Source organism: Oreochromis aureus, linkage group 1 (assembly GCF_013358895.1).
Source record: "Oreochromis aureus strain Israel breed Guangdong linkage group 1, ZZ_aureus, whole genome shotgun sequence".
Classification (NCBI taxonomy): domain Eukaryota; kingdom Metazoa; phylum Chordata; class Actinopteri; order Cichliformes; family Cichlidae; genus Oreochromis; species Oreochromis aureus.
In genome coordinates, this window is record NC_052942.1 from 19,861,137 (window position 1) to 19,888,052 (window position 26,916).

Below are 26,916 nucleotides of genomic sequence, written 5' to 3' on the forward strand. Positions count from 1 at the left end.
TTCACACTATAACACCACCTGTATCTATCTATCTATCTATCTATCTATCTATCTATCTATCTATCTATCTATCTATCTATCTATCTATCTATCTATCTATCTATCTATCTATCTATCTATCTATCTATCTATCTATCTATCTATCTATCTATCTATCTATCTATCTGTCTATCTATCTATCTATAGATATGTATGCACTCCTGGTCATTTCTGATATTTTTTGGTAAGACCTCATAATTGTTTAAGTTTTCTGAGTGGGACCTTTATCAGGCTGGGACAGACTGTTTCAGTTTGTTGTATCTGTGCGATCATCTGTGAGAACCATGTGCTGTAGATTTGAGAATGGAGGAAGGAGTCAGCACTTAAATCGAAGTAACACTTCCAAATAGCTCAATAAGTGCTCCTCCTCCCTCTCATCTCCATTAAGAGGTTAGAACAGTCAATAGGTCTCGCAGAACACTGGAGACTGACCCTATTGATTTCACCGAAGGGGGAAGGAGGGCAGCCATTAACTGTGTACTTCCTGTGGCCTTGGTGGAACAGTAAATCTCAGCCTTACAGTTACGATTGCCTGAATAAAGCAAATTCTTTTAACTATTCCTATTTTTCTTTTGTGTTTTTAGGAACAAAGTCTGCAATAAACCTGAAATATGTTATCAATATATACTTGAAATAAAGCAATGAGACACAACTTGACAGGTCTCATGAATGATACTGCTGCATCATATAAAACTATGACAAATGCAGAAGGCATTGTTTGTCTGAACTCTAATACAGGAAGCTATGATGAGAAAGAATCCAATTATGTTAAAGTGGTTGATTAAATAAAAAGAGTAAAAGATCCCAAACAGCCAACTCAGTGACATGTTCCTTTTATTTATATTCTGCTGTTAAAAATGTCACCGAGGGGGGAAACACACAATGTTTTTTGTCCTCAGACCTGCTTCACTGCAAACCTTTTTTTCATCAGTGCAAAACAAGACCTACATTCACAAATATGCATTTGAGAGTTCAGCCCTGTTTGATTGCACGACTGACGTAGTGCTCGTTTGACACAGCTTTAAGGGTTAAACTTAATCATCACACCACCCAGCACAGGAAGTGAAGCTCTAATCTTCCACATTTACCTCTGGATGACAATTTTCAATTCAGTTCAATTCAGTTTTATTTATATAGCACCAATCCATGACAACAGTTGCCTCAAGGCGCTTAAATGCAAAGCTATCCACCAGGACACTGAGTACAGACACGTGTAGATACATTTGTTGTCGTCCGATCTTTATCAACTATATAAACTCATAATTGGAGACAAAAACAGAAACAATTCACAAAGAATGTATGAGATTTATTAGAGTTGCTATGTCAAAAGCTTAATTTTTGTTTGACAATAAATTCAATCATCCAAGATTTTTTGTCCCCAGAAGTAAGCTACATTTTACAAATTGTTGCTTCTGATGTCACCGTAGCTTTTTATGAATCACTGACAGTAATCGATTCAGTAGTATTATATAACTCCATAGAAGTGAAACACTGGCCGCAGATGGCCAGAAACGTGACTACAGTTAAAGGCGATGTTGCTTCATTACCTGCAGGATGTGTAAAACAGAAACTCTTTGCAAACTACTTCACTAGATCAGCATGAGGTAAAAGCAATAAGTTATTCAGTGTTGCCTGAATTTTATTTTGCATTATTTATTCGCCTTTGTTGCCAGTACAAATACTCGAGACACAAACAGATTTGTTTATCATCATTTTTTATATCAAAAAGGATATAGAGTATTTCATTTTGACATCAACAAACCTCTCAATTTACACAGCAACAGAAGCCATAGACTCACACTTTAACTTCAGAGGCACAAAAACAGGAAACTTCTTACTACTTCAGGTTGCAACATTTGCTATTTTTCAAAATCGCATGTTTACGTTTCAACCTTTATGTCAATGAATATTGTGACACTGAATTAGTGGTTGTACAGGAGAGGACGGGAGGGTAATTAGGCAGGGGGGGTCCGGCCACTGAATAAAAGACATTAACTCAACATAGTGCTGAGAAAAGAAAGAGAGAAAGAGAGGGGGATAGAAAGAGAGTGAAAGAACAACAACAGCACAAAGTCAGTGTGGACCACAGCAAAACAAAATCAGAAACATGAAGAAGAAGAAGAGGAGGAAGAGCGTTTGCCACTCAGGCAGAGCTCAGTTTATCATTCTCATCTGGTGAGCAGCCCCTTCACAAACTCCTTAGACTTTTCGTGTTGTCAAAGACGTTTGCGTTGGACTCTAGTACAATATTTTATACATGTAATTTTTTTGAATATATTTTTCTTTACAAGTGTTTATTTTCTACATTTGTTATCACAAAAAACACGACATGTTTAACAAATGCCTTTTTAAAAAAAACAGTTACACAATGAGTGTTCATGATGTCTGACCAGAACTGTTACTATGGATTTATTGCTTTGTACACTGAGTAATGTTTGGTGCCACCTGCACACTGAAGGTCCAATATGCTGGAACCTCACTGCTGATGGTCTGTACTACCTTAAAAATGTTTGACTTCCAGCTAAAACCCAGCTCAGCTTTTCACCTTTGGTAAATTGTGCAAAGAAATCGAAGCAACAGTAACAGTTTCTGAGACGAAGACAAAAAACTTTGGAAGAAAAAAGAATTGTTAAAAAAGGACACGCTACACATTTCACTTAGTTCCATGCATAAATACACAGACACACACATCTACACTGTGAAGTGCCAACTTGAGACAAAATAAAGAAAATGAACCCCCTTCAGATCTCGTCAGTGTGAGTGCAGACTGAGGACAAACAGATGGTTCTGGGTTGTCTTGCATTTCTGTCTAATTCTGACTCTAAAACACTTTCGATAAGTCAGACGTCCGCACTGTTTATCAGTGCAGAAACTGTCTCCTTTCTGTAGTGCTACTTTTGGTTTTCCATCCATATAAATAGAAATCTCCCGTTTTGCTGAATCTCATGAAAAGTGAAAATATACTGTATGTTAACATACAAATACTTTTTTTAGGGAATGTTTGTAACTTGTATATTTTTCCCCCTCTCGCTTTGAGCACCTGCCTTTTTCTCACTCTTGTAAGATGACAGATTATGTGTGCGGGGTTCAGCTGGGGAACAAAAGGGCAACATTACAACATTTATGTAGTGAAGCATTGCTTAGTTACTGTCAGTCAAATCTGATTAAACCTCGTTGTTAAACTCTTAATAGATGCCGTGAGGAAACATGAACCTTTCAGGAGCTTTTAATATGATGCATTCAAATGTCCTCATGCATCCCTTTGTTAAAATTTCTCAATATCTCTTATTACTATTTATTCTTCTCTTTTTAAATAATATTAAGTTTGCAGTTCTATAATAGTAAGGCTCTCATACTTGTTTTGGTTGGTCCCCAAAGTCTTTCCATTGCACAAACCCTTGATAAGGTCTTATATGACAATAACTATTGTATTCCAGCCATATCTGACTTCATACAATATTTCTTTCATATATGTTTTATTTTAGATAAATCTTTAAAACAATGCATTGGTACAGTTACATTCTAAGTGGCATGACGGTGATGCTGAGTATTATAATGGGAGCAGCTTAACTCCTGCACTACACTGCTAAGATGTGTCGGGCTGCAAACGCAAAAATTAAATGCTCAACTGCAGCAGTACAGGGTCACAAAAGGAATTACAGATAGGACATTTCTTTTTTTATCGTTTGCATGTGTAACTAAATGAGCATCACAAGTCACTATGCCGCTTTTCAAGCCTCCACATCTGGTCGCTTCCATGTTCAGGACACACAGAAGCTGGTGATGAGAAATTCAAAGTAATGTGCATTAAAAAGGACACACCAGTGCGAGTGCATTCAGGAGAGAGACAGTACGATCTATACCAAGAGAGTGTCTAGTTTCTGTTTACAACATTGTGCAGTGACATATTCACACACTGAGATGGCTGGCTTGGAGGACATTGTACTGTACTTGTTCATTTGATTAATAAGGGTCAGCTTCTATGTACTTCTACAGGCTTCAGTGTGGTCAGGAAACCTTAGCTGATGGGATGAAAATGTTCACGTTTATACACAGTTGGACTCCAAATAAATATATCTATCATTAATATGCATAATAATACGTTAACAGACTGCCAATTTGATATGTGTTACACCTCTATTAATCAAATAGCTTTAGTTATTTATATGATCTAGTCATTTTAACATTGAGTTGATCTTTTTTTTTTTACATTTTTTATTTGTTTTCTTTAGAATTTGTGCAATCAATACGACAACGGATTGTAGCTTTTCTTGTTTATCATTTGTTGATATTTTTATGACTAAATCTGACACTCAGGAAAATAAACCTACTCATATATCAGTGAATGCGTGTTTGGTCTAGGAGTATCCCTCATCCTGCCTGTATCCGTAGCCTCCTCCCTGTGCTTCTTCCTGGACATACTCCTCTGTCTTCTCCCAGCTGGCAGCCCAGCCTCCATTCACCTGCGTGGTTGCACCATATGTCTTGGCCGGCCCTCCGAAAGCACCGTAGCTCTGAGTGATGTCACCTGTTTCTTCTGCCAGCTCGTCCTCATCAATGAAGCCACACTTCTCCTCACTGGTCAGTTCCGGGTCAGCCCACGGCTGTTTTTCTCCTGATGCAAAAATGCCGTAGAAGATCACGCCTCCATAATGCACCAGGGAGGCTATGAGGAATACGTACTGCCACTCCTCTCTGCTCTGAAGAGGGAAGAAAAAAAATTGTGTTTTCATAAATACGCTGATCATACCAACAAGTAGCCTGTTTAATTTTTGTGACCTTGTAGCAGAATATTGGGGAAATATTTAAAATGTGTCTACTTTGTAAATCTGTGGCTGCACACATCAAATGTACAGTCCATGTAGAAAAAGATACTTAATCATGCTACCAAGTAAAAGTAAAAGCAAGTTATACTTTTGTGGGCTAGCTCCCAGAGGGATGATCTTAGTCTTATTTATTTAAATAAATAATAGATAATCAAGACATTTCTAGAGTTTACTCATATATAGTAATACTTACATATATAGTATATTCATATAGCTACATGCAAAAAACTACAAGGTCACTGCATGCAGATTTAGGCCATTTCTCTTTTATTATTATTGTCAAAATGCCTCAAGGTAACTGTTATGTGATTTTGTTCTTGTATAAATAAAACTGAATTGAACTGAATTTCTAAATGTCTGGGTGAAGTATAACTTCTTTTCTGTACACTTACAGCAAATGTATAACATGCTATTATTTTTTAACTGTTTATGCAAACCCTAACCATTAATGAATGGTTCGCTGTATGCTTTTTAATGTCAAGCAAGGAAAATTAAAGTAAACTTCAGAGTTATTTATTAATTTTTGCACATATGTGAAATGTATGATGCTCATGATTCTGTCACATTTGGAGGAAAAGCCCTTACCTTGTGCTTTGTCATAGCACCAACAATCAGTGGACACACCATGCCAGATAAGGTGCCAACACCATTAGAGATGCCCATTAGGATACTGGCATAACGCGGAGCAATATCCAGGTGATTGACATTGAAGCCTGACAGCAAGACAACAAAAAATATTTTATCTTTGTGAACTACAAGCCTGGTTAACACAATGTAAAGGCCAGTTTGATACAGAAAGGGTAAATGCTATGAGTAAAGTATAAAAGGCAACTGATGCATGACACAGTTACAGATAAAAGTAGCACAAATGGTGACCATCTTGTTGCAGAAATAGGCACCAACTCGCCACACGTCCTCCTCCTCCTCCCCCACTCTGACTAGCTGAATGAGTAAGTGTCCTCGTGAGCTGCTGCACGCCGCCTGCCTGGCAAGTCTCCCGAGACAGCTAGCACTGAATTATTAAACACTCTAGGAGAAAGCTGGAGAACACCAGCAAGAAACTGATTTTGCACGTAGTCACAGATATCTGCAGCTTCTATAACTGAGCATAAACATGACAACAGCTGCTGAATGAATAGCTGGCCTAAAGGTTTAGGATCATTAATGAAATTAAATTCCTACTTTTACTCTCCACAGCTTTCTAATTATGGATAATTTCCATGCACAAAGGTCATTTTTATAGGCTTTGTCCAAATATCCTACTTGAAGTCACTGTACTTAGTTAAGAAATAATAAATAATAAATAAACACTTTTATTTATTATGAATAAAATAGACATGATATGATGTGTTAATTAGCTTCATAAATGCTTGTTTTATTTTTAAAACGCTGGAGAAAGCCACACTAGCTTTTTCTCCTGGTTCTACTCATTGTGCTATGCTAACAGTCTCCTAGCTCTAGCATCAAATATAGAACACAGAGCAACAGCATTTAATACCAAAACAAATCAGCACATCTGCCACACGTCGTCTTATTTTATGTCTCATTCAATCAAGAAGTTGTAAATGAAGTCCAAAAGGCAACCAAAACTCAAAGCCACAACCGCCAGCCTATGGTAGTCTTAAAAACTGAATGACAATTATTTCGGACAAAATTCAAATTTGAGATTGAGGTGAAACAGAGAGCAGACACTGACCTGAATGGAAACAAAGGCACATAAATTGTAATACAACACGCACAGAGGGAGTGTCACTATGATCTCTGCTAAGCATGCAATGACTCCATCAAATCCTTACATATATTATATAGACAAAAAGTACCAAGCTGCATACAGGAGCTGACCAATATTTGGTAGACTGATATTTGGCATATATATATATTTGTTCGGCTGATAGTTATTTTTGTTACAGGAGTTTCCATACAATTGTTATGTGTAATTATTCATGAGTCCTTACTAAGACAACCCAACAATGTAGTTTTAAAATATATGTCGTCTGTTATCAAGCTAAGTCATTAATTACACTTTTGCATTCTGCCCGATTAAGCTTGAGTTAGGTGTTTGTTGTGTTTTGATGTTCTGTTCTGTGTGTGTGCAATCAGCGAACTTGCAGAGTGATCAAAGGGTTTTTCTCTCATCTCTTCTTTAGGATTTTATTTTTATTTGCCGTTAAAAATGTTGATACAATATGGTGGCAAATACCTAATATTGGCTTTTATTGTTAATATAATCAACAGCCCCTTGAATATCGGTTGGGCTTGATGATGTGCCTCAAAAGAGCGCCTACTAGAGTGTCAACACCACTCTGTAACTTTACATGGTCTGACACTTTATGGCTCAGTTGCTGTGGTTCCTAAACACTTCCACTTTGCAATAATCCCACTTAACAGTTGTTCATGGAAGAACTAGGAGGGAAGAAATTTCATAAACTGACTTTTTTGCTGTGGTAACGTTATATTACAGTACCGTGCTTGATTCACTGAGCACTTCAGAATGACCCAGTTGTTCACTTGTAAAGAGGACTGATTGTATACCCCTGCAGTAACTGGGTTGAATTTGTCTGAACTGGGTAGAACAGCGCTCTCTTGGTTTGCACCTTGGTCATAGAATAACCTTCAGAGCACACTGAAGTGGAATGATTTTGTCTCCCTATGTGAGTTCAGAGCATTCACCAGCTTGTCCTTGTATTGTTTTGACTATGACTTGTTTTATGCACGTTGATGTTATATTTTATTTTTAATTTGAAACACTGCAGCATTGTAATGGTGGGCCTTCTTGGGCAGGACTCCCCTGAAAAAAAGAGATGCTAATCTGAAAGGACTTTCTGGTTACATAAAGGGTAAACAAATAAAAATACCTGGACTGAAGGGTTAAGAGGCTTGGCCCAATACCTTTGTCCATACAGGGCAGCTGATTGCTGCTGTATTAATGTTAAAAATTGCACACTTTCTTTGTAAGCACTGGGTCATTTTCTAAATTGTCTCAAAAAGCAGTACAGTAGCACCAAGTGTTGCTTACAAGTATATTTATTCTTTGTCTAGCTTGTTAGCTTTTTCACTGAAGCCCCAAATCATTAAACATTAAATGAAATAAAGCTAAATCTAAACAGTGATTACATTATTTAATCACTTGTTTCATAACCCATATATTCTGATCTTTTTACTTCTACTAACCTGATATAGCAAATCCACTGAAGCCCACTGCAAGCACGAGGAAGGAGATCGCCACCCCTTTGCTGTGGGAATATCCTACCACCAGTAGCAATGTGGCCTCCATGCCAAATCCTGGCAGGGAGAGACAGTAGTGTCACACACACAAGCACAGACAAAGCCCACGGGCAGTTGGTCATTGTGGTGCCAATTGAATTAAGCGTGATACATGCTCCGCACTCAATTACATAAGTGTCAGATATGAAATCAATGCACAGTCACAATCAGTGAGTCAACCCGTGTACTGAAGTATTGAACTGATAGATTTTTACCAAAAAATATAAACAAAACCATCTCTGCAGCCCAGCTGGCCGTTAAGAGCACCTTAAAAACAACACTATGGATCTGACACCATCAAAGTAACACCCTGGAGCCGTGCAAAGAGAGGTGTGGAAATTTTTGATTTCATCCTCGGTTCAGACTTCTCACCTCCGCAGTTCATGATTTTCCTGACAGTGGTAGTTGTCAGGATGTTCTTGCTGCGCAGGTAGTCGGCCAGCTGGCCACCAATGGGCACAATGATGGTCATCACCAAGTGGGGGAGGGCAGAAAGTGCTCCGACCTAAAGTCACATACAGAAAATCAATAAAATTAGATGCACAGCTGAATGCCAGTATAATAGATGAAGAGTTATAATTTTGAAGATGTTTCTCCATTAATTTTTAAAAGGCTCTACAATTTAGGAGATTCTATATTTGTATTTTTCATTATTTGTATTTTCTCACTTATTCAAAGTAGCTGAGCAGAAAATAGGAAATATCCCTGTTTTTAATGCATTTTCATGCTTTGTCAAATTAATGTTTGAGAGAAAAGAGCAGCTAATAAGGATCACACTCAAACACACTTTGAGCATGTATTGGTCTTATAGAGCAAAGAACAAATTTCTTATTTGAAAGTCACTAAAATAAGATGAAGGGCATACATTTTTGGACTTTTAACTGTATATTTCTACATTTTACACCTTTTTCTGTTGATAAAGACCTCCCCACAGCCATTCATGCTACACCAAAGTAGTTAATTAAAAGATAAACAATTAAATTACTGAAAAGTTCTAGTTTTTTACTCTCTAATATAGAAATTTCAGTTAAAAACAAATAACATTTTCATCAATTGACAAAAAGACTATGTTTTAAAACTACAGGACATTCCCAGCACTGACCTACAATATCATGTAGAAAAACTGACACATGCTGTTGAAATTGCACTTCTTTATCTCATATTAATACATCACAGGGATTAAATATGTAATTTAATCCCCATATAATTAAACTTTTCACTCACCTGACCCACTTAAGATTAAAGTGGATTGTTTGTGGCCCTTAATGTAAAATGAACTTGACATCCTTGCTCTAAGAGATTCTGTGCAATATGTAAAATAACTACAGTGCATTTTGTTTTTTAAATTTAAACCTGTTGAAGTTACAGTTGCTTTGATGTGTTTTTTTATTCCATCATCTGAAAAAGTTCACACAGGCCTTAAAAGATAAGCATGGATATATAGTGGAAATGTATATTGCATCACTTTGTTATGATGTGTATCAGTTCATGAGAGAGAACTATTGGCCACCAGCTGCACACACACTGATTCTCATAATAAATCAATGAATCTGTCAAAGAGCAAAGGGTCACTCTCAGCTTTAAACAGACTGAATCTGAGTGGTGAGGGGTTTTCTTTATGACTTTAATCTTTCATGTCTCTATTCTTTTTTTCTTTTTTTGGTTGTCTCATGACATTTTTTGTAAGCTCACCTTGCTTATCTCAAAACCAAACACTTCTTCAAAATATGCAGGCTGGCTAATCAGCAGCAGGTAAAATGTCCAGCTCCTGCAGAAGTTGGCCACAATAATTGCATAGACAGGCATAGAGGTGAAGAACTTCCTCCAGGGTGTCTTGAATTTCTGGAATAGATTAAGAAAAAGGATGGTTTTGTTCACATAAAGGTAAAGAGCTTTGCCCGACTGACAGTTTCTGGAACTGTGTTCATATTTTTGTAATGCTTCTTACAAAAAAACAAAAAGGGGGGGGGGGGGCGCTAAAAACGGGGTATTTTGTGAGGTTACTTAAGCCCAGGTTTTTGACGGTGTCCCCTCACCTCTGCAGGTCCTGTTAGCTTGGCACTCTCTCCAATGCTCTCCTCAATGTAGCAGCGTTCCTCATCAGTGATGGTTGGATGTTCAGCAGGGCTCTCATAAGACACCAAGATCCAGAACATATACCAGAAGATGCCAAAGCATCCTGTTTGTACGGACAAATTACAAGTCAGAAGGTGTACAGAAGAAGCATTGCAACTAATTTTGACCTCAGCAGTAAGCACATGCAGAGATTCTGGCAGCCTGATCTTTCTAAAACGCCTGAGAGAATAAAAGCCAGACAGGAAAGCTAACTGTATCCAGTCCACAGAGAAAGACATGGGGGTTATTTATTGACACACCAAAACATCAGGGGGGAAAAAATCAATACACAGTCTGCCTGCCTAAATCCATTTGACTTTCACTGACGTCTCTTAGGTTTTAGCCAAGCTTAAAAACAGTTACATTTATAACCTACATGTATTTTTCATATATAAAAATTTATCTCCAGTTCTTTTTGCATCAATATGCATGCCTATCCCATGCAGGCCCTCATTGAGTCTTACAGTCTTACCGTAGACATAGAACACTGAGGACCATCCTGTATACTGAACCAAGATCCCAGCTAGAGGCATCGCAATCACAGCACCAGCATAGGAGCCTGGCAAGGAGAAAGGGATTCAGTGCTTGCAAGGACAGACATCATCAAGGTAAAGCAAAGTTTAACAAATCATATCTGAATCTAGAAGGAGAAACAGACACAAAAGTATTTACCACAGAATGAGAGGGTGGCCAGACGACTCCTTTCTAATGGCGGCGCCCATTTACTCCAGATCCCATGACAGGCTGGGTAGGTCACTCCCTAAAACCAACCACACACGGGAACAGTCTGTTTTCATTTATTACAGTAAAACAATAATCATCAGTGCAACTCTCTGCGCTTTGGCCTGTTCTTTTGAGCTATTGTTGTTATAGAGATGCATGTACTCTGGTCTCCCAGAAGACCGAAGGATTATATAAATGTAGCCAATCTATATGGTGTGTGTGAAAAATATTGCAAGACTTGAACAATGGCACAATTGCAAAGCATGTACTTCCATTAGCTTGCACTCGTTTTGTAGGCTACTGTATGAATACTAATATAACAGGAAAGGCTTTCAGGATTTCTAGACCAAACCATATTTAAATTATTATACAGATGTATTATTATATGTATATGAATACAGATATTTTCAGGTTTAGGATATGTTAAAAGTCCATTTGGAATACCCAGTTAGACTCGAATCTGAACCAATAGACATGTCATAAGTAATCAAAATTAACATTTTCGCCCTTGTAATTACCATGAACAAACAGCTCAGTGCCGTGATGACCTGATGAGCTGTTCAAGAAGCAAAACAGGCCTGCAGACATTAAATGCTAATCAGCCTCTAATTTGAACAAACTTCACTGATTTTAAATCCAGTCTGCAGGCTTCCTTACAGTAGGGCCAGCTGGTCTTTAAGGAAATTAACTGTGTACATTACCACGTGTTTATATGTCCAGGAAAAGCTGTATCTATGTATGTTTATATCTATCGCAACAGACTTTATAGCCCATGTGAGAACTGCATTATAAGCCCTCCATGTTTTTTACTCCAATAGATATATTTCATCAACATGAGTGTCTAATTTCACTACAAAGCCAGGAGGATTGATATCCCTCTGCAAATCAACATTTTCCTCATTATCCATCTCTGCAGGATCACTTTACTGTTGTTTGTATCCAGGATACAAAATGTCACAATAAAGGAAAGAAAAATGAGCTGGACAAAGCCATGAAACCAGTTGGAGTGGACTGGATCAATACAGTACATCTCGCCTTTCATTGAACTGCATGCCACACTCTTTATTCTCTCCGGAACTAAAATTATACAGTGAGCCCCTTCGCAAATGCTTCAATAATAACAGAAACTTTAGACACTGACGCCTTTAAGTTCTGATGAGGATAAAATTCATTGCTGATTTTTATTCATGCACACAATAAAAAAAATAATAATAAAATAAAATAAAACATAGACTGCTGTGACGCACCTCTGACAGTGTCTTACCTCCACCAGTCCTTGTAATATCCTGACAAATATGACACACCCATAGTGGACTCGGGCAGCCGAGGGAATGAACATGTTGAGAGTGGAGGTGAGGACGATGGCTGCACCAAATACCCTGAAAATATCACAATGACCAGCGTTTTAAATTTCATTCATAGCAAATCGCCTCATTATTAACTGTGCTGAACGTATGATAACACATTTTATTAATCAAGTATCACAACAGTACACCAGTCGACAGCGTGTTTTTTGGGTGAATATTGCCCGTTTTTTTCAGACACTTTTAGTAAAGCAAATCCACAAAACAAAGAAAAAACAGAATGTGTTACTTCCAATGGTAATTTTAAATCTCTTTGTTTTTACTTTGTTTTGCTGGAAAAAGCCGAAACCTTCCATTTTTAACCCGGCGCAGCTTTAAACCATCACTGCACCTGAGGAGACTTGTGGATGCAGGTCTGTTCGCCGGTCCTCGGATTTGATTGGCTCTGCCTTACACGCGCTCGTTTGACGTCGTGTAAATGAATATTTGAAGTAGCAACGCCCCGTAAATGACCACGTCACGTGTCGCTTAGCAACCGTTTTCGCTTTCGTACAGCTCGAGACGTGTTTCTCCTGAAGAATGGCTTTTAATTTTAGTTTTGACGCTGACCGAGAGCGAAGAGGACAATTAACCGATGACTGCTCTGCATTATAACTCGGGGGAGAAAAGATCCATGCATGCTAATCATTCATCAGGCTGTTAAATTTAGCCATAGCAGTGCTTATTCTTAAATATTAAAGCTAACAGGCTGTAGAAAGAGGAATGCTTTTATTATCGCTGTTTTATTTTATTTTAATTTTATAGATAGGCCATATTTTTCCATCTTTTTTTTTAGGAGGGAGCAGGTGAGCAAGCAGAGCAAGGCCGAACACACAGCTATTTCTCATGTTTGTCACGTCCCCCCCTCCCCCGCCCCTCTCCTCCGCACGTGGGGGGACAAGCCCTAATCCGGTGGAGACTAGTGTTGGGCACGAGACCGATTGATTCGCTTACATCCTCGTGTCAGTCACACAAACGGACTGCAGGGAGATAAGATTGTAAAAGTCACGGGCCCTAAATAAGAATATAATAAAAATATCATTAAAAAAAACTATTTTCCGTTTTATTTGAGCAAAATGATTGGATGAGAAATGTTTGGTACTATATCAACGTCCATCCACTAAAATGTGTGCCGTGTTTTTGATATTACAGCCTACAGTCTCTGCAGTTTAACGTAATTATAATGACTGACGCATTTGGCAGTGCTCATGTGAATTAAAGCCTTTGGCGACAGGACCGGGTCTGGTATCCATGCCCTGAGAGAGCGACAGATTAGACCCGGCTCCCCCTAGGGAGCTCATTAACAGGTGGCAGAAAGCCCTGACACCAGGAGCTGCAGGCCTGCCAGCCCAGTGCCCTCCCTGCAGCTCTGCATCACTTCAGAGCTGCAGACTGTCTGCTCCCTTTGTGCAGAGATGCTCTGAATATAACCGAGACCTGCTCATCCGTTTCACAGTTCAGACACGGATATTTATATGCCTACTTTTGGCTGTATTTGGTTTTACTATTCTTTTTAATCGGAGGGGAATTTATTCCACTCCCCGCCTGAACGGTTTTTTGTTTTCCCACTGTTGATAAAAATTGCAAATATAGAAATGTACAGACAAAGGGAGTAAGAGGAAACGAAAGTCACGCCAATTGTTCAAACAATTTTTTTTAACACCCAACACCAAATCACGAAAATCTGCCGACTGAATATAACTGTGTTGTATTTATGGTAATTCAGGGGAGGTGCCGCCTACCTGTTCGCTGCCAGCCTGGAGGATATATATCCTCCCGGGATTTGTGTCACGATATAGCCCCAGAAAAAAGATCCGTGAATCATTCCCACCGTCTCTGGATCCCAGTTGAACTTGGCTTTCTGGCAGATAATATGGAAAACAAAAACAGTGGAGTTGAAATGAACAAGTGGGCTATGCGCTTTGGACAAATGTACATGTGTTGCATGTGAGCTCTATTGTGGCTATTTAACCAGGAAATGAACGAATTTACTCTATCGAAGGATAAATCTAAACGGGGGCCTTTTTATTAAAGGCCTGCATGTGTTTATTTCGACTGGATTTTCATTGATCTGATTACTAAAGCACCTCATTTTCCCGTAAAAAAATATATATATACATATATACATATATATATATAAAGCAAGCTAGTTATGTGTAACAGTTTGGCTTTCTTGGTAAAGACGAATATTGGGTGAAGATTTGAGATAATGCAAATGTATAATATAGGGGTCAGGATATATGTATATACATATACATATATATATAGATATAGATATAGATATATAGATATAGATATAGATAGATATGTACGCTAAATACATGTTTTATAGAAATTGTCAGAAATATTTAGACTTTTTTTTAATGCACCTTTTGTATGTAATATCCCTTTAAGAAAAAGACTGGCTTTTACATAACGACACTGACACTGTTCTACGTAAGTTATTACACCTTACACAGGAAATAGTGACGCTACTGTGGTTAAATCTTATTGAACTGTCAATGTATGCTATTTAATCCTAAGAATATCCTGTATAAGCTGTAAAGGCCTGGTGCCATTTAAATCAGGAGCATCTCTGGCGCATTTTTGGATTTACTTTGAAATCTGTAGCCCAATCAAAAATCTCTGCACACAGATGTATGTATGCTAAAGCTCAGTAGAAATGACTACCGGGGTTCATTTAAACTTAGAGGGGGGTTATTTCAAGGCCTAATGTGCCAGCAATAGAAGGCCTTTAAGTGTTTCTCTATCATGGCCAGAGAAACTCGTTTTAATAATCAGCGGCCATGTGCCATGGTGTGCCTTGTCTGTACACGGGTGTACTCGCTCGCTTTGCCACACCTCTTTGATGATGATCTTGCCGTTCTGGTGAACCGTGCTGTTGTTGACCATGCCCACTATGGCCACGCCCAGGTTGCATCGGATGCCGAAGGAGATGCAGAAGCCCAGGCCGCTCATGATGGCGATAATGTAGCGGCGGGGCAGGCCGAAGCACTTGCAGTCGCACAGCGGGGGTTTCTTCTCAGCGGCCTCCCGTGGCCTTCCATCCTCCGTGAGCTCGATCACTTCCCCGGTTTTCTGCCTCCTTTCTATAACCCTGCAACAACCAGGTGGTGATAACTCTGTGTAGATCCTCAGTCATCCAGGTCATGGCAGTTTTAGGCGATTGAAATGAAGCCAACTGGGATTCTTTCTTTCTTTCTTTCTTTCTTTCTTTCTTTCTTTCTTTCTTTCTTTCTTTCTCTTTTAAGGTTCATGGAGAGATTTCACACCACATCCAAGAGTTTTGGGGTTTTTTTTCGTTCTGAAAACTGATGGAGAGTCCCAGGTATTTATTGTCTAATGGGGTTGTCCCTTTGGAGGTGGATCTAACCCACCCTTTGTCCACAGGGTAAATACCTGGGACTCTCTTGGATGAGAGGCGAAACTTCTTCACTAACCAAAAAAGTCCAGTTATCTTGATTTCTACCGCTTAAGAATAACACTGTCTGCTGATCCCCTCAGTAAAACAACACCACACGAAATTAAGATTTTCAAATTTATACACATAAAACCAACAGACTTTTTTTCTTTCTTTCATGGAGGCCCATTAATATTTCCATTTAGCATGAATATTTTAGTAGGGGCTGGATGCTTGGGAGTGTGTGTGTGTGTGTGTGTGTGTGGGTGTGACCAGGATGCTGTTTGAGACGTCTTGTCACACTGTCAAGTAAATCCTGGAAGCATTTCCTGTAGGATCACCATAATCAAAGAGAGGTAGTGGGAGGTTTAGGCCTCTGTGATGTATTTACTTAATGGGGAGCATTTCCTCACACCGAGGACAGCATGTCTGTGAGGCTCTAGTCAGACGACTCCTACAACGAATTAAAAAAATTAATTTGATGCTTTTATTTGCTCTAAGAGGGGGAAAAGCTTCTAATGGGAAACAAGAATGAAGGTTCCCCTTGTAGAGCAGAATTAAGTGGAATATGCCCCTGACTGTACCGCATTGCAGCACCCAGCTCACTTTCACACTCATTAGCATTCAGGGACCGAGCAGCAGCTCCAGCCTGCAGACAACCCGTCTGTGGGCTTTCCTCAAACTCCTCGTGCTTTTCTTTTTTATGTATTAATTTTTTTTCTGTCCAGGGAAATCGCATTTGTCGCAATACGTTAATTGTCTAAATCTAAAATGTTATCAAAACATTTAAATCCCCGTCTCTGCAAACGCATGAAGACATTCCAAGTTAAATAAAAGGGAAAGCCAGATATTAGAATTAAATACGTGTATTTGGGGTGAAACGTAAGACCTGGTTCAGGGTTTAAAACCAGAGAGGATGCAGAGAGCCACTGATGTTTAACGAAAATCGGTTTAATTCCATTTCTCCTGCAGATTTGAGAAAGCACTCGGTGCAAGGGTATATAAGGCGGAGAAGATGAATTCGCAAGGGAATAGGCCCGACGTGAATATAGCGGAAAGTCTAAAAACGCATTTATTCTGCTGAACACTCAAAAATAAATACTAAATAAATAAAATGTTTTTTAATCACCAAACATCAACATTAAAGACAAGACACACACACACAAATCCAGGTGCTGAATTAATCAAAGCGATAGCTGTAAATTCAAATCATTCAAATGAATAGAATGTCGTTTTATTTGGTTATAACGACATCGTGAAATGCTTTAAAAATCACGAGTGGAGTCCCACAAATTTCTCGCGTGGCCTGCGCGTCCTCTTTAACCTAATCTGCCAATCAGATTCATGTGCAGGCCCCTGCATCAGGATCTAGTGGCATCCATACCCTTTCCAGCAAAACACACACACACACACACACACACACACACACACACACACACACACACACACACACACACACACACACACACACGCATATTTGATTGCATAATTTTGTTCTTTTCTTCCAGAGGCGTGACTAGGCATCCCTGTAAGTTGTAAGACAGTGCTGGGTGCCCTCTGGACCCACAAGTCGTGCCTTGTTAAAATCCAGCATACAAATGATCGCATTTTGGGCTCAGGCGGTTTCAAACGCGCTGTTGTCCAGATTTACACACAAAAAGAAAAGCCCGTCCTTACCTGTACATATGACCCAGGGTCTTCCCCGCAAATTCCTTCACCCCCACCGTAGCTTTCGTCTTTACTGACTCCATATCCAGTTTCTGAATGCAGGCCTATTTTGTCAATATTTGTTTTACTGTTCAGGCGTCATGTTACAGCGCAGGATGGCTGGACTGCAGCGGCTGCAAGGAAAACAACAAACGAAATTACGAAAAAAAAAAAACCCAAAAACTGAGCCCACAAGAAAGGCGACGATCCAACAGCCGGGAATAATTCTCAGCGCTAGGCTGAAAGCGCAGAGGCGAAAAGAGCCTGGTGTAAAAAGGGGGGATCAAGCGAGCAGTTCGCCTTCATCCACCACCAACTCATCTCCTGCCTGGCGTACAGTAGCCAAGCCAAGTGCCATCACGAAGAAAGCGAGCGAAAAAATTGATAGCCGGCGTCGTGGAGCGATATGGATCTGTGTTCGCACCCAAAAAGGAAAGAGAGAGGGAGAGAAACAGAGCTGATGAATGATGGATATGAAATAATAAAAAAAAACCCAACAAAAAAACAAAACAAAAGTTAAAGTTCAGAAAACGGGAGTGGGCGTTTGGAGTGGCTTCAATAAATCAAAGAGCGAGTGAGGCTGTATCGTGTCTCCTGTGGTGAGCGCAGGTTCATCTGACGTCGCGTTCAGCACCGAGGTCAGCGACAGCAGCGCTCCGTGTCCAAACATCTGGCCAGCTGCTCAGCCCAAATAAAGGTCACACGCAAAACACAACATGCCCACAAACGCCATGTCTATATATTTATATATAGACGCTATAAAGGCTAAATGAGCCTGTCTCTAATAGCAAATTTAAAAAAAAAAAAAAATAGTGAGGGGAAGAGAAGGAGCTGCTTTATGGCTCAATCGGTCTCTTTATTTATCAGCTGAAATGTGAAACAAAATGAAGCTATTTTATATCAATTCATGTTTTTTTAACACTTAAAAAAAACGAATATTACCAGCAACAGTACATATGAGAGCTGCAGATCTCCTGAGGGCGGTGCTATGGAAACCAATGGAACAGGAGTGGATCTCCCCCACCCATCCCAGTGTTGCCCTCCAACAAGCTCCTCAACGCAGGAATCCATCAATAATTTAGGCGTCTCCCCGGTTTTCTTCTCCCTGACAACCACATCTTCCCACAGAAGCATGAAGGAAATCTTAGAATAATTAAAAAAATATATTTCTTAAAAGCATACATCGAATAATAATAATAATAATAATAACAACAACAACAATAATAATGATAATAATAATAATAATAATAATAATAATAATAATAATAATAATAATAATAATAATAATAATAATAATATGCTTTAATACGAAGATCTTATTTTATTCACAGTCAAATAACCTGGGGGGAAGCGACCAGGGCCTCTCTTTTTATTTGTTGGTATGGGGCGACACCTGGTGGTTGTAAATAGCAGTCTGAAACTTTTGTGTGACAATCTTTGAGATTATTCGTGCATATTTTGTGTGTCTGTTGTTAGACTTTTGTGTTTGTATTGCACTTGTATCATAGTTTATATTTGGCTTCTCCTGAAGTCAAACAGAGAGAGTTGCATTCGGCCCTTCAGTTGCAGTTGTTGAATGGTGGTTGTAAAAAAACATTTATAAGAAAGGGAAACAGAGAGGAAAGGCTGAGGTATGCCACATTACACAAGGACTGGACTGAAACTCAACAACGAGAGGTGTGATTGGACCGATGAATCCAGATTTGATCATTTTAGTTCAAATTGTCTTCAATATTTACAGAGCACTGCCAGTCATGGATCAGCCTCCGCAGTGCCTGGACATCAATATTACTGAAGCAGTGTTGGATTATCTTGACACAAAATACAGCAAAAGGCAGAGCTTTAAATGTCCTTCAAGAAAACAGAGGAACTATTCCTGAAGACTACTTAAAGAAATGACTAAAAGGCGGCTTAAGAGAGTTTAGGCTGTGTGAAAGAATAAAGGTGGTTGTGCCAAATATTAACTGTTAAGCTCGTTTGAATTGTACAGACGTTTTTCTGTGGAGAATTGTGGCATGTCTTAAAATAAACTTGGATGAGACCTTTAAGTTGGAGAAAGATGCAAAACATATATGCGCTTGGTGTCTTGTTATAATTGAAAATAAAACTCCAACAGAAAATGGCTTTTCTTTATTTATTGGGAATTTTAACAGTTTTAATAAGTTCCTGTTCAACAGTCAACAGAAAACTTACATATTAATACTGACAAAATATTTACATGACCACAGTTCATGCACAAAACTGGTACGCTGCACATAGTTTGCAGCAACAAATACTATGCAACAGATGTTGAGAAACAGATAGGAAATTTTTTTTTCTTTAAAAAAACATACAAAAACAAATAAAGACAGATGTTTAAGGCATTCGTTTGTTGGGAAATCCATCATGGATGTTGCCGGATTTTGCATGCCTCTGTAAACAGTCATGCTCAACAGACACTGAAAGATTTTAAATCCTGAGATTGGAGTGAGCCCAGCTTAGCTGTCGACTGTCAGATATATCTTGCTGATTGCATCAGCCGCTTTACTGTAAGAAGTTAAAGCACAAACACGGAAACCTAAAAAAGCATAAGAAATTAACATGCACTCTATATGACAAATGATCAATTTATTTTTAAAAAAATCAATCAGACGCTTGCTGCAATGTAAAATGTCAATCAGGAGTCTTATTTTTCATTAGTGTGGTCCCTTGATGTGCTGGAAGAGCTGTCTGAGCTAACACTGCTTGTTGGCCAGTTACGACGACAATCTAAAAGAAAGAACCCAAATGCTGCAAGGTCTTCTATAGGCAAATGTAAAAGCATAAAAAGAGTAACTCTAAACACAAATGCTTCAGGCCACAGGGCAGAAATGGATCAATAAATTAATTGCACTATAGCCCCTTAAAAATCAGCATCTTTATATCTACAGCAGCACTTAGACGCCAGCTATAGTTAATGAGCTGGTTACTAAAACCATTTCATGTTACTCATACATATCCCCACCAGGCTACAAGAAGATCTGCTTCCTGTATATTTCTAAGCTTGCGGTTGCACAATTAATAATATTTGGTGACATAACCAATATGAAAACTGAAAATTAAAAGTTGGCCATTTATTGTATAAACAGGGAAAAGTAAAGCCAACACATGATCTGTCCAGTGTCCTGACAACATGTTCTTCATGTAGTCTGTTTGTTTGTTTGTTTTTAGAGAAATGTTATAATTGGTCCCGCAGCAACTTGGTAATACACGTAGAAGATCAGACACGAGCCTGCAGCTGCTGTCTTAATGCATTATTTCTGTCGCTAACTCAGGTCAGAGTGGAATAACACCACACATCTGATTGTTACAGTATTACTGCAGTGTGATGGAGGTACTTGGTTTTCAAATGCACAGTTTTAAAGAGCTTTTTTCGACATATAATATACACTCAAACAATGAAACTCATAGTCTACTAGCTCGGCTGTAGATCAGTGGACATATTGTTATGTAGCTACCTATTAAAATAAAAATAAAAAACGAATCATGGTGAAGCTGTCTGAAGAAGCACTGCCAGTTGAGTTGTGTTTCATCTCGAATATGTTTAAATATTTGTAAGCATGAGTGTTTTCTACATTCACAACTGACTCGTATCTTCTTCTCTAAATATTCAGTCCATCATTTTGCATTCTGAAGGCTAGCATGCAGAATATTAAATTACTGACATCACAATCAGCTCTTTAAAAAGGAATCAAGCCCACTGTCACATGAAAACAAACCTTAACTGTATCAGAAAACACAGAGATTATGCTTTTATGACAAAGAAAGACGAATGTAAAGACAGTTTTTATCGGATAGGAACACTTCGTCTGCAAAAGAAGCTGATTTTAAGGAAAATAAAATGTTATACTGCACTGGATTTTAAATGCTGTCTATGCGTTTCCTAACATAGGAGTATAATGTGGAAGTCTTTATTGTCCATCCAAAATGAAACAAATAGCCTTTTGAATTCAAGGACAGAAGCCCTTGCATATGGCTGTTCTCAGGGAGAAGAAAATACGCAGACATGTCCGCCCTCGGCTTTGTTAGCTGGAGGTGCGACGCAGGCGCTACAGGCACTCGGAAAGCACTTCGTGTTTGTCTGGCGTCAACGACGTTTCCGAAGTTTGCGGCTCTGTGATGAAGCTGGCACTCAGCTGCAGTTTGAGCTTTTCCACCTCGTAGTTATGCAGGTGTTCTTGAATCAGGTATCTTTCTCGCTTGATGCGCGCCTTCACATCTGACGGGACGTCTGGGATCATCCACGCAATAAAGAACTTCACCACAAAGACCACATGCTGCAAAGAGAGTTATCAGATGGTAAAGATATCATCACTTTGCAACATTAATTCAGGCTATTTGTGTGAGGGAAAAGTGTATTTTATCTTACTTCCATGATAATAATGAAGGCCATTTTGGCTGCCAGGATGTGCCAGAACTGCATGGTGTGAGTGTACTCGTTCTCGTGGCCTGGAGGGTGCCGGTAGTCACGGTATCTGTACAGACCAACAACATATGCAAAAATTTCTAGGGTTTACAGAGAATGTTCTGAAAAAGAGAAAATATCCAGTGTGTGACATCAATGGGTGAAATAACCACTCAATACACCACCAATGTTTGATGAGGAACCATAAAAATCGAAGTGAATGGGCTGTATAAGCGGAAGACCACACTTGGTGCCACTCCCATCAGCTAAGAGTATGAAACTGAGGCTACAGTTCACATGGGCCTCCCAAAACTTGACAGTAGAAAAAGATTGTCTTGTCTGATGAGTCTGGATGGTAGGATCCGAATTTTGTGTAAACAACATGGATCAGGTTCAGGGTAGTGGTCGTGTCATGGTGTGGTGGATATTCCCTTGCTGTCGTTTTAACGCCACAGCCTACCTGAGTATTTTTGTTGACGATCCTTTTATGACCACAGTGTAACACACATTCTGATGGCAGTAGGATGACGCACTATGTCACAAAGCTCTAATCATCTTTAACTGAATTTTTGAACATGATAATGAGTTCAGTGTAACTCAGATGGTCTCCACAGTCACCAGATCCTAATCCAGTAGAGCACCTTTGGGATGTGGTGGAACGGGAGAGTCACATCAGGGATGAGCAGCAAATGTGTGATGCTGTCATGTCAATATGGACCAAAATCTCTGTACCTATCTGACAAATTTGATGATGCCTTTCATAAAAGTTATGTTTGCTAACATGTAAACACAACATTAGTACTCATCTACAGTCAGTGAGAATGCTAAATATTTACTCTGCTCTGATCTTTGCCTCATTTTTGCCTTTTCACCACCAATTGCTGCATGTAGCAGCTGGAAACAACACTGTGAGATTAGTGAGCCTGAATCTGAGATGAAAGATCCTAAAACACTCCATTGACAGGCACGAACTGCAGAGTCTTGCAATGACTTTCATTGGTTAACTCGTTTTACCAATATTTTAGAGAGGATATTTATTAATGCTTTAAATATGCTGAAAATATCTAAAGAGCTTCTTTCAGCTCTAATACCTGCAGGTCGTATTGAAGTGACGAAACCAGTTGTCCTCAGTCATGTTTCGTGGTGTTATCGTTATTCTGTATTCTGACAGGCTGCTGTTGATGTAGCCCTTCATGCTGGTACTGTTGCTGTAGGCGTACAGGTACACCATACGGGGGATCATGTCTGAGGTGAAGGCCATGATGAAAGCCTGGAACAAAAGGGATCACAAAAGGTTGTTTCTGAAGCTTAGTTCCAGGCTGATATGGAAGCACTATCCCATGAAGTTTAACATCATTTTCAATGCGATGAAAAGGAAAAAAAACAAAACAACTCACATTGGTGACAACAGACAAGATGGCCACTGAATTTAGAATCTCCTGCCATGCTCCGATGTTTCGAGCCTTGGATGCCACTGGTCGCCTAAACTGGGTGGTGAACTTCCAGGCGTCCACCCTGATTTCCAAGATGTTGTTGAACAGGGCCAAGAGGGGGGCCAAGGGGAAAGAGGCCACAAAGAGAGTGATGAAGCCAAACTGGATCACTGGAATTACAGGGAAAGGAGTCAGGACAAGTTAAACGTTTCCTGTTTAGTACGACTTTTAGTTGATATTTTCATTTATCAGAAAGACTAGTGAAGCATCTCACCCATCTCTAGGTACTCGTAGAACAGACCCAGCTGGCTGAAGTTCTGCAAAACGTGGTCCTGCTCCCATCGACTGTAATGGTTCTCGGGGTTGTGACGCCCCTTTCTGCTGCTCCACCAGTTACGCATCAACCTAGCAAAAAATCCACAATGGAAAAAATATGCTGGAGCTTTCCACAACGAGATTTTCAGAGCAAGAATTCTACATAAGCTGCAGATTTAGCAGATGCAGTTCTCTTCTGGGAGTTTAAGACACCACCTCAGCACTTCTAAAGCCCCAGCTTGTTTTATAGCAATGCCAAAAGATCAAGAAGATTTCATTTTGTCATGGGTACATGCAAAAAGTATGATTTTTTTAGTTTTTTATAAATACTGTTTTCTGTTAAGTTGCTTTCATTTATGTGCCAGGCACTTAAAATTCAGCTAATAATCTTCACTTACACTTTTAAGCTGGAATAGGCAGAAATTCTTTTAGCATAAAAATGCACGACAGCTTTTCAGTTTAATGTAATTCAAGACAGGAAACTCTCCAAACTGCCTCTGGGCTTTGTTTTCAGGCTCTAGAGAATTTACCGCATGATGGAAGACTGTCAACAACCAAGGCATTTTTCTACCTAATCAGGTAAGACGAGGCAATACAAAGAGCAATACAGCCAAATCCACAATGGGAACTGGATGTGGTGGCTCCGTGCGTTAAATGGAGGGGTTTGGGTGTACCCGGCCTCTTGTCCTATGACAGCTGAGATAGGCTCCACCCCCAATGTTAGGCCCTAGTTTGACTATTTTTGCTAGTGCTTCTAGATGCCGATCCTTGTGGCTACTTGTTTAGGTTTTTAGGTGCTTTCCTGCTACAGCACACTTAATTCAAGTGATCATCTTGTTATCAGGTGTTTAATACGCTAATCACTTTAATTAGGTGTGTCGAAGCAGGGACTCGGGTCCTTAGGAGAACCTCTGTGGTAACCCTTTTGAGAACACTGAGTGGTGCGATAGATGAGTAATTACACGTTGAACTTGCACCATCTTACAGGAAGTGAGGAAGAACACAATCAATCAGTTGGGGTCATTGCCTCAGTGAAGACAGTGAACTTGATGAGAGTGACAGTGAGGAAGAGTAGACCCCAGAGTCAGGTTTGAGGACCAGTTAGTCAGTTAAGTGTCATACACTTAACTGTGATGTGTGTGGGTAAGCAATAGTGTGTATATGTAAATGATGTTGTGTCTACACGTGTGTGTGTGTGTGTGTGTGTGTGTGTGTGTGTCAGGAGGTTGGAGAGGACTTTAACACACAGTTATTTGGTTGTTGGATTAAATGTTTATATGAAAATTAACTTCATATTTGCTGAAATTGAAGTTACATTTTTTACTTTTGGTGATTTCTTTCTAAGGGTAGGGTGAAATATTTTTAACTAAACTTTACGCCATAGATAGTTAATGTATTATCTTTGTGGTTTCATCTAAATCTGACTTTTTTCCAGACTTTGGAGCTGATGATGGTTTCACAGATTGTGGCTTATTGCTGACTTTCGGCCAAATAAGACGAACATTTGTTGGTACTCACGGCAGCAGAGCTTCTTGAATGTTCCCCCATAACTGTTTCCCCGCCATGACGATCAACAGCTGTGTGGTCAGCTCTATCAGACAGCCTCCAGGGTCACACTAGGACAGCAAGAGACAGGCTTTTCTCACACACTTCTTATATTTATGAGGATGTCTGCTTAAAGAAATACCTCTCAGTTTAGAAAAAAAGAAACAATGCTTATATGGTGTCTTTTAAAACTCACCTCCTCGTTCCTAAATTTCTTCCATTTGCCAAACATGTATGTGTAGTTACCCGGGTAACCCACAAATTTTCCTTTGAAGAAGGCCACATAGAAGCAGGAGGAGTAGTAGTTGACAAACTGGAACATGAACATCTTTGTGATCAACCTGTTCTCATATTCCAGGTGAGTTTTTGGTATTTCTGCAGGAAGTAAAGCAGATCATCAGTCAGCAGATCAGATCGTAAATCATCAGTTTTATTGTATTTTCTTAATCCTTTGTGCCAAATAAATCCCAATACCCATATCAGTGATCCAGATGGCCACCTTCTCATAAAAGAAGTTAAGGATCATGATGATGACAAAATTGATGCAGGAAGCGGTGACAGAAGTCGCCAGCTGTGGGGTGATCAATCCGCCCACTAGCAGGGTCTTGTTTTTATGGTTGCCGGACTCTCCCCCATGGTTGCCAATGATACTTGCGAAGGATGCGTAGACAGCCAACCTATATGCTATGACCCCAGTAATACAGGCCAGAATCAGAGAAATCTGTGGAGAGAACACACATGATTTATAAAGCTGTGACTAGTCACAAACATGCACTTCAGCTGAATAATCGCTTACCCAGAATGTAACAGTGGCTCCAGAGAGGCAGTAGCGAGCACACCTGCTGTGGAGGGGGAGATATGGCTCCATTTCCTGAAAGATAAATTGTTGTTATTTAAAGCTCAGACAGACAGAAAAACACCAAATAACCTTTTCAGCAAATTTAACTTGTAAGGTCTGCGATGGAACTGTTTTTCCAGCTTTAGAAAGCTGAGTGGGAGGCAGGAGGTTTGGCAGTGTAAAGGAGAAGGAAGAGGGAAATGGGCGCAGAATGCAATGAGGACTTCAACCTGTGAGAATGAGGTTTAAATCCTGGGGAGGGGAGCCTTAAAACAGAGAAAGGAGCACTCTTTGTACTCGGCGTAATTCCCATTTTCCTTTTGTTCCAAGCTTTTTGCCCATTATAACTTTAATAGTTTGAAAAGCACCTGTGTGATCTTGTTGAGTCTCCTGTTAGTGCATTTGATCTCAAACTCAGGCCGAGTTTGAAGCTCTTGCTGTTCCTCTTCAAAGTCCACCAAGTCCCACTCGTACTCCAGCCGGGCCTGGCGCCGCTTCCAGAACTCCAAAAACAGAGTTACTGTCAAAGTGAAGAAAAAGACACGGCATTTTTTAAAAACCATAACTGGTCAAGATCGATCAAAACTCTCACATCCATTTGGCTTTATGCTGCATTTTATGCTATGCTACCTACAAACAGCCCCGCTGCTTTCGCATAACAGCATAATTGTGCCAGCAAATGTTCCCGGGCTGGAGCAGTTTAGGCAAAGTTGGAAGCCCTTTTAGTGTGAAAGGGCTTTAACTGTGAAAATCTGGCTAACAGGAGGAGGTTTCGTTGGATCTCCTACACAAGTTAAAAACAGTAAGAGCAGCACAGACTGACACTTACCCCAGATCCCCATAAACATGGCAAAGAATACGGTTGCCTCATTATCAAACAGATGGGATTGCTGGAAGAGATAATATGGAAAAGTATAGGTTCCTCGGACAAGCACAAGAGATCAC

The 26,916-nt window shown here is 39.6% G+C and overlaps 2 protein-coding genes across 3 annotated transcripts in view; both read right to left on the bottom strand.

Moving 5' to 3' along the window:
• Positions 1-1,763: 1,763 nt before the first annotated feature.
• slc17a6b (solute carrier family 17 member 6b) lies at positions 1,764-18,092 on the bottom strand. The gene is made up of 12 exons (XM_039609998.1): positions 17,388-18,092; positions 15,152-15,407; positions 14,053-14,171; positions 12,232-12,346; positions 10,917-11,004; positions 10,717-10,803; positions 10,166-10,308; positions 9,822-9,971; positions 8,502-8,634; positions 8,037-8,147; positions 5,451-5,578; positions 1,764-4,739 (listed from the first exon to the last, which is right to left on the bottom strand). Exons 1-12 carry the CDS (start codon positions 17,459-17,461, stop codon positions 4,398-4,400), a joined length of 1,746 nt encoding a protein of 581 aa, XP_039465932.1. The 5' UTR covers positions 17,462-18,092; the 3' UTR covers positions 1,764-4,397.
• Positions 18,093-19,537: 1,445 nt separating this feature from the next.
• ano5b (anoctamin 5b) overlaps positions 19,538-26,916 on the bottom strand; it is a 30,211-nt gene continuing 22,832 nt past the window's right edge. For both annotated transcript variants that reach the window (XM_031748692.2, XM_031748691.2), the window contains 11 exons: positions 26,801-26,861; positions 26,340-26,491; positions 25,930-26,004; positions 25,608-25,854; positions 25,330-25,508; positions 25,107-25,204; positions 23,548-23,678; positions 23,238-23,443; positions 22,932-23,110; positions 21,805-21,910; positions 19,538-21,712 (listed from right to left, as the gene is read on the bottom strand). In XM_031748692.2, the coding sequence (XP_031604552.1) occupies positions 21,485-21,712; positions 21,805-21,910; positions 22,932-23,110; positions 23,238-23,443; positions 23,548-23,678; positions 25,107-25,204; positions 25,330-25,508; positions 25,608-25,854; positions 25,930-26,004; positions 26,340-26,491; positions 26,801-26,861 (1,662 nt within the window). In that variant the 3' untranslated portion in view covers positions 19,538-21,484. The remainder of the gene's footprint in view (positions 21,713-21,804; positions 21,911-22,931; positions 23,111-23,237; positions 23,444-23,547; positions 23,679-25,106; positions 25,205-25,329; positions 25,509-25,607; positions 25,855-25,929; positions 26,005-26,339; positions 26,492-26,800; positions 26,862-26,916) is intronic.